This window comes from Microtus ochrogaster, unplaced genomic scaffold, assembly GCF_000317375.1.
Source record: "Microtus ochrogaster isolate Prairie Vole_2 unplaced genomic scaffold, MicOch1.0 UNK9, whole genome shotgun sequence".
Lineage (NCBI taxonomy): Eukaryota > Metazoa > Chordata > Mammalia > Rodentia > Cricetidae > Microtus > Microtus ochrogaster.
The window spans coordinates 6,788,513-6,796,957 of record NW_004949107.1 but is presented as its reverse complement, the minus strand read 5'-3'; the positions used below and the strand labels follow the sequence as shown (position 1 = coordinate 6,796,957).

Here is an 8,445-nt window from a genome sequence, read left to right as displayed (position 1 = left end):
GGATTTGCCAGGGGACTTCACCATGTCCAGGGCCCTGCAGGAACTCAGGAGACTGGCTCATACCAGGGGGATGACTAGACGGATTCGTGGACACGTGCTTGAGGTCGGTCCTGAAATGAGGATGCTTCCCAGGGCAACAAGGGCACAAAGGCAGGGTGCTGATGTGTGCCAGAGATGGGGCCGTGCCGACGATGAGCAGGGACCTGGAACAAGCGGGGGTGATGCTGAGTGCCGGCCTTCTGTGGAGGAGTGGACAGCCTTTCCTCACCCAAGCCTTGTGTGCGCTCTCGCTCTCTCTCTCTCTCTCTCTCTCTCTCTCTCTGGATAAGGTCTCCTGGATCCAAGGTGGAAGGCAAACCTTAAGCTTATCATCCTGCTGCCACTTCCTGGGTGCTGGGGACAGAACTCAGGACTTCTCTAACTGAGGGACACGGTGCTCTGTGGAGCACAGCTCCGTTTCCAGCCCACCCACCTCCTCCCTTCCATATCCCAAAGCTGATTTAACAGAGCACAGATTTTCCAGGCCTCTCACACCCACCTGCGCCGTCTCACCAGGTAGCAGTGGCCCAGCCGTCAACCAGTGCCTGGACATGCCCACCCCAACTAGCCCCCGAGGATGGCGTGGTGGCCCAGACTGGTATTAAAACATGTTACCAAAATCACCAGGACAGGAAGAGCAGTGACACACGGACACCGGCAGTAGGGGAAGATGACAGAGGGTATGGGGCAGAGAGGCAGCAACGGGAAGGTGTCGGAGGGGACAGAGAGACCGGAACTGAGGAGACCCCGAAGGGGCCAAGTGGCCTACTGGAGGAGACAAGGTCCCATGGAGAGTGGCCAACAGGGACAGACACTCTGCACCTCGGGTAGACGGTGAAGCCCAACAGCTGGAAGGGGCAGGGGCTGGTCACAGATTTTCAAGACCTGAGCAAAGGTGGGAGACAGCTCAGGTTACAGGCAGGGGAAAGGCTCTGGGCAAAACCCATGTCTGGAGAGGGCTGTGTCAGGAAGGAGAAGGAAGTTCGGGGGGCCTCGGGAAGCCAGGACAGGACGAGCACCAGGGGGCTGCACCTCAGTGGTCACGACACGGTCAGAAGAAAACACAACACAAGTCTCATCCTTTAACTGTTTATTGTATAATATAAAACTACAAAAGACCTCATGTCCATGTCCACTTAATCTGTCCAATTGTTCAGAATACAGCCTGAATGAACCTACATTGAACACAGCCCTCTGGGTTCTGATGTGACATCTGTAATATTGCATAGAAAAGGCACAGCTCTCAGGTCTGTGGGGGAAAGGTCACACCGACTTCCGACAAAAAGCCCTCCTCAAAACCCACGTCCCCAACAGGTCCCTATGTACACGTTCAACACGTCAGTTGTACATACGGACTGCTTTTCCCTCCCAAATTCCCCAAGAGAAGTCCAAAAATTGTATTGGCTTTGTCTGCAAGAGCATTTGACCCTGGCTAATCTTCAAGACCCATGTAGACTCATTCTTGGAAGCACTGGAAACAATCGCACACAGGCAGATGCACACCCCTCCGGCATCCCGGGGCGGGGCCGCACCAGGATTAACCGCTTAGAGCTAGGACAAATCAAATATGCTCTTCTCTCTTTGCTGTTGTCAGAAATGTATAAAGGTCCAATTTGTAAGAGCAAGGTTTCAAAATTAAGACAATTCACATGAAGTAGAGGAACAATTGCCGCATAAGCAGTCTCTCTTTTACGTCTGTCATTTAAGAAGGCTGCCCTTGCGGTATTCATAATTCATTGTTTACCGCAAAGGTGGTTAATAAATTTAAGCTTTAAAAATGATCCGTAAGTTGATACTTTGGCTCTTTGGAGCTTACTTCGTTAAGAAATTTTCCTTGATTGACCTCAGGACGGTTGGGGCACTTCAAGGGGCTATGGCGATCAAAAGCCCAGTTGCTGAGGACACTCGAGCGGTGTGGGAGGTTGTGGCCACTCCTCACCCTTTGGTATGAAGGTGGGTGCCTGTGTGTTGCCCCTTCTGTCGATAAGTCAAAGTGCTACTAAGAAAACTTTAAAAAATTACCAACCCTTTTATGCTCGATTTTCTTAAAAATTTAGAGGTATTAAAACATCCCCCGCCCACAGCTTTTGCATATTTTAAATCGACCCATACTGGAGATGGGTGAAAATGAGTGTCGACCGTCTATCTGATGCAAAGACAGGGTGGGGGCCGCCTTGGCTCCCCCTCTTAATACAGATTTACATTCCTACAAGAAATACATTCCTACCATACATTCTGCACCATACCAGCCAGCTGTTGTTAGAGCGCCACAGTCAAATAAATATATTTACAAAGGAAAACAAAGGAATAAATAAGTTATGGGGAAGCCACCACTCTACGTCTCTCAGGAGTCTGCTCCCGCCTTGCCATGCCATTGCACATCACAGTCCTCAATAACAGCCTCTCGGGCCCTGGCACCCCCAGGCCATCTGCCCGCCTCTGGGTGCCACAAGACTGTCTTTGTGAAGGTGAGCCGCTGCTGCCAGGAAGCATCTGGAAGCATATCCCACACTCAAATTGGGACTTGATCTCACTCTGACTCCACCTCTTCCCTGTTGGGACATCACTTAATATAAATAGGACACAAAGTCAGTCTTAACTCTTGATGGGCTTGCTCGGGTTTCCCAGGCATGACTGGAGAATACGCGCGTGCCCGCTGCTGCTGGGGAAGGTGTTGTGATGGTGAAGAACTGGAGTCGGAGAACTGAGTCTGGGCGGACACGTCTCTGTGCTTATCTGAACTGTTGCCCAACATAAGGGATCGTTTAAACACGCAATTTGCTAATCCAACAAAAGTACAGTTGTTCTAAGTTACTGTAAATCAGTTTTTGACAATGGCATTCAACTGCTTTGTGCCATTCTTGTTGGGAAGAATGAACACATGTCTAAGCACATGTATGGAGATGTGTGTGGCATGTGGCCAGGTCACAGGATCCTCCAGTTCTAAAACACAGAGGATGGGATGGGTAGACCTGCTTTCTTCCCGGAAGAAAAGTTCTTCAAATGGACAGGCACAATGACACTTGGAAGCATCAACGGCACTCACCTTCCCATATGGTCCCTAGTCCTGCATCAGAGGAAACACGTGTAATGGTGAGAGGCCCGTGTGGAGGGTGCCCGCAGGAGGACAGGTGCTGCGTGATGGGCTATCCTCACGACTCTGCAGAGCTGGGAAGCAGCTCTTCAATCACGTGCACACGGGAAAGGGTAGATCAGAATGTAAAAAAGTATTAATCACACCAGACACAAATCTTCTGCCTGGATGAGCAGTTCCTTCATCACAAACACATTTGCTTGCCATGTGCATTATAAAAGTAAAACTATCTATGGCTTGTTTAAAGTGCCATTTACAAATTTATCTTTTTAAGTGGCCGGAAAGACCCAATTTTATCCATGGCAAGAAGTGAGCAGAACTGGTGACCGACAACAGTGACAACAAAAACAAAAACAAAATCCCATAATTTAAAATTTTTAAATAAATATAGAAGTTATTCCTAAAGAAGCCGTCTGCATAACAATACAGGTTGTAAGCTGCACTCCATAGCTGAAGTACCACTGTGAAAGGAAGGCGATCAGAAAGGAGGGAGGGCAGCAGACAAATGGGCATGATACACGGAGACAAATACTACAACTGGGGGATCACTGGAAATAAAGAGCCGCTTTGGGGGTCAGGAGACGGGAGGGCCAGAAACACGCACAGAAATTCCCGTTGTGTATTTGGATATAACAGCTTTGTAAAGTGTGGTTAAATCAGCAGTTGATTAAAGAAAGCAACCAGACTGAACACCAGGACGTAAGGTGGCGGACTGTGGCTCTGGTCACAGATGTTGAGAGAGTGCATCCCGGATGGCTGAGGTGAGCGGAGCTCACTGTGGTGATCCCGAAGATGCCATTTGCAGCTCTTAGCAACAGAGGGAACAAAGCTCCAGCAGGGAAGGGACGCTGGGAAAGGATGCCTTCCGGGGAGAATTTCTTCTTTAGGAGCCCAGCACTGAAATAGGGCTCAGCTCCATGAAGAGGTCAGTTGCTTGTTGTAAAATTGTTATGTAAAATTGTGGTCTCATCATAAAAGCTATGCCCAAGGGGTAAGACTGAGGTTTGCATTTTATAAAATTAAAATAAAAACAATTAAAAGAGCAAACTTGGCATAAATACAGTCTTTCTCCTACTCCCCCCATCTTTGAGACAGGGTTCTCACTGTAGAGCTCTGGCTGGGCTGGAACTCACAGAGATCCACCTGCCCCTGCCTCCCAAGTGCTGGAATTAAAGGGGTGCGCCACCACAGCCGGCCGTGAGTACACTCTTACACAAGATGCTGTAGCCTCTGCTCAGAAGAGGGAGCTAAGGTGACCATCACATCAACCCCAGGATCCGCAGCCATCGCCCCCTTTGATGAGCAGACAGGGCTCTGGCTTTGGATGTCACAGTACTGGCGGGTGATCGTGCCAAGGGCTGGTGCTTGTGAAATTTGGGTGTCAGATCACCTGGCCCTTTATTAAAGCGCTGTGTGTGTTTGCATTTGGGGACATCAACTGCAGATTGATTTGATCCAATTTTCTCTTGCACCATACACATATAAAACATTACGACTCTATAAAAGTACAAGTGCAACTTGTACAGCTTACGTTTGCAGGAACTACGTGAGCAAATCCTATCAAAATAGCTATCTCATAGGTATAAACAGCATTTGTTCTTAGAAAAACAATATCATAAACTGCAGAATCTGTACAAAAATAGAAAATAAATTTGGGCAGCAGTTTTCTAAACAGCCATGTCAATGCAACACTTACGAGTAGTTAATGCCTCTAAAAAGGCGGAATTGCCAAGTCAACTGGTACAGGGCAAAACGCCAGGAAAGGTACTGAGATTATCCAAATAATATAGATATATATTCTTTGTTTTACCTCTTGCAATAAAACTTATAGAAAAAATAGACAAATATGCACACGCAATTTACAGCTTTTCCAACGCAATCCTTGTGCTTCATTTGAACTGCTCATGTTCACCTTTCAGCATTAGCGACACAGTCTTCAAAGGTCTCCTCTCCTAGGCCAGGGCAGCAGGTCTCTGCGGAGCCCACGCAGAGAGTGTATTAAAAGTGGTCATACTCGAATGAAGGCACTCCAACTCTGCTCAAAGAAAATACTAGTGTGATCCGTTTGTGACGTTTTCTTTTTCTCTGAAAAAGGCAAGCAAGGGTACATGCACAGTGCGGAGAAACTGTCAGGGCGGCGGGGACGCTTGCAGGGCCTGGCTAGGCACAGTCTTAGGACCCGACAAGAACCTCCATGATGTGGTCTAGCTCCGTGAGATCCATTTTGAAAGGCTGACTTGGGGCGACTGGCTGACTGCTGTAGGGGGCCAGGGTCTTGAGGAGGTCGTCAGCTGACACGGGGGCCATTTTGGAGGATGTCCCTGATGTGGATGTGCAGGGGTCGAAATCATACATGGATGTGTCAATGTCAGCAAACAAGATGTCGTCCAGGGTCAAGTCTGTCAGGAAACCTGTGGACGTGGTGATTTCAAAATTCCCAGGCAGCGAGTCCATGAATCGTGAGTCATCCGGGCGGCCTTCCTGCGGCCCCTCAGGCTTCTGGACGCCAGACTCACTGGAGGTTCCTTTCGGGCTGTCGGGCGCCGCTGACGTCACGACAGCCTCTGTGGAGGTAGATGTGGGGCAGAGCTCCTCGATCTCGTCCAGGGCGGAAGAGAAGCTGTCCTTTTCCGGCGGGAGGGCTGGAGGAGAGAGTCTGGGAGGAGCCGCGAGCGGCGCAGCCGGCAAAGTGCAAAAAGTGTCGTCGTCCTCTAGCAGGGAGGCAGGGGTGAGGCAGGCCTCCAGGGGTGCAGTGCTTCCTGGGTCACAGGGGTGAGCGGGAGGCACGGCCGGGTGCGTGAAGGCAGGTGGGGCCTCCCTGCAGCTGTCAGCCAGCGAGTCGCTGGGCTGGGAAGTGGGGGTGAACGCAGGCCTCAGGCTGCCTTCCTGCTTGAGTTCCTCCTGGATCCGCCTCAACATGTTGTTAATTAAGACAGTCTTCTGCAAGCTGGGCTCTGTCAGGGGCCTGTGGTTGTACAGTTTCATAAGGGAAATGTTGAAGACAGTCTGACGCTGTAAGGTGTAGGACGCCCTGGATGGACCGTCGGAGGGGGACACGATTTTGCCTTCCAGCCCATCTTCATGGTCATCAAACTTCCGCTTCCCTCCTTTACCCAACATATATCTACAAAGGAGAAAGACAGGAAACAGCATGAATCTCATGAAGGCTAATTTCCACCGTGAAAAAAGACGACAGCTTAGAGGTTAGGACCCGGCTGCGCAGTCTCAGAGCAGGTGGACTCACGGGGAAGACCCCGTAGACGGAGAAGTAGGACATCCACCCTTGTCCGCCTGCAGAGCAATTTTTACCACTAGGTAATCCTGGCCAATGTTCTGCGTGAGTAATGTGTACAACACGACACAGAGAAGTTAGGGGTTACCATGGAAACATGGTTTTGACTTTCTCAGCTCATGTGCTTGCATTCACATGCCCAACATTATCACACAGGTTCACCCTCCCTCCCCCCAAATGCATTTATTTTTAAAGCTCAAGAACATACAATGCACAACCTCAACAGACAGAGGTGTTAGAAATCACAGCTTGAACACAACTCCAACAACTGAAAGCATCAAGGGGGAGAAGGAGGAGCAGTTTTGGTAGAACCGTATGTGCTTTCAAAATGCTCTTCCTTCCTCATCATACACACGCGGTGAAGCTAAGTGACCACAGAGACTGAGCGGCCGCTGCCTGTCATTCGAGACTAAGTGGAACGCATGTTTCCCAGCCCGGGTTTCTGCCTGGCTCTGTCTGACGGCACACAGTTGGGGATGAACACAACTGCTTTGCTTTGAAGCCATCTGCTTTGACTGTGAGCCCTGCTCCTTGGGTACCGGAGACCTGTCATAACCAAACACTTACCGTGACGACACAGAGACCTGGGTGTCTGAAAGAGGTAAGGTTTTTATATCCTAGACCTTGAGAATCCGCTGAGGGTTACAGTGAGGTCCCGTTCTGAATACTGCAGCCTAGCTGGCGGTCACTATTGCAATAGCCCTTCCTAGTCCCCCGCCACCCTGCCCCCCCTTTCAGAACTGCTGTGGACACAAGCTCTCAGGACCAGCCCTTGCCCCACAACCCTTACTGTCTTGTTTGTGTTTCACTATTTGAAGCAGACTTTCAATACAAATCTTCGGACTGAGTTCTTAGATGGAACTCAGAATCCTCGTGCCTCGGCCTACCAGGCGCTGGGTTTCTGTCCACTCACCACCGTGTCCAGCCCAACCTGGCTTCCTAACCACTTCTCAGAGTAGGAAGCGTGGTCTCACTAAGCCGTGCACACTGCTCACTGCTTTGAGGCACTCAGCCTTGGAGCCAGCGAACCCTCTCCTCAGGCGCTTGGCAGCTACTTCGTTTTCCGCCAGCTTTTACATCTCTTCTTCACCCCTTCTCTAAGACACACTCCACCACTGTGGTCTCCCAGGTGGGAGGAGTCACCGCACCAACTTCCCCTCTGTCTCACAAGTCTTTTGAATTTCAAGTCTGGTCCCCAAAGGAAAGGCTAGCAGAAGGAATACACCCCCAGACATCCTGGAGGCCAGGGAGCCTGGCACACGACCCCACAGAGGATGTCTGACTCCTGGAGGGAGAGCTCACACAGCTGCAGCCTGTCCTTGCCAACACCGCTCTGAGATCTGTCGCTGCTTCTAAAGAATGTGGAATTACTTGATGAAACCGCTTCCCTCACTTTGTAAGCATTAACAAAGATGGATATCAATCATTAGGACCAAACAAACAGACCAAAGACAGCAATCAATACAACTGTTCGGTGAGACAAGCAGGGTCTGATAACTTATCCCACCTCTTATAGACTCCTACCTCTAGTGAGTCTATGGTCTGTCTTCTTTGCATGGGACACTTCCTCGGGAGTATCTGTACTCATTTAAACTTGATAAACCAGAGAAGAGATAGTCTTACGTCACTCTGCAAAACAATGTATCAGAGGCGTCACCAGACAACTGGATTTTGAAGTAATTGTATTCACATTTATATGTGTATCTGCTTACAATTAAACCATTTAATACTCTCAGAAAAAAAAAATGTTCCTTTGACTAAACAGCTTAGGAAATGCATTTAATTTGGACACGGCGCTATCTGATCTGTTAGTTATCCTGTGATCAGGCCACTTAAATGTGTAAGTGCACAAATATGTATATGCACACCCCAGACCAGCATTTCTCAAACTACTGTTCATAGGTGGGGCTAGCCTGTGAGTTGGCACCCATTCAGATGACGTAAGCAGAGGCACTGTATTACTTGGGGAGAGGCTAGCCTGTGAACTGGTACCCATTCAGATGACGTAAGCAGAGGCACT

General features: G+C 49.5%; 1 protein-coding gene across 3 annotated transcripts in view; it reads right to left on the bottom strand.

The window, feature by feature from the left end:
- Positions 1-1,114: 1,114 nt before the first annotated feature.
- Positions 1,115-8,445, bottom strand: part of Sertad2 (SERTA domain containing 2) — a 113,883-nt gene continuing 106,552 nt past the window's right edge. For 2 of the 3 annotated variants that reach the window (XM_026788918.1, XM_005366454.3), the window contains exon 2: positions 1,115-6,257. In XM_026788918.1, coding sequence (XP_026644719.1) covers positions 5,306-6,253 — 948 coding nt within the window. In that variant the 5' untranslated portion in view covers positions 6,254-6,257 and the 3' untranslated portion in view covers positions 1,115-5,305. Of the gene's footprint in view, positions 6,258-7,949; positions 8,022-8,445 lie in introns of those variants that run through there. The other variant, XM_026788917.1, reaches the window with a different exon arrangement.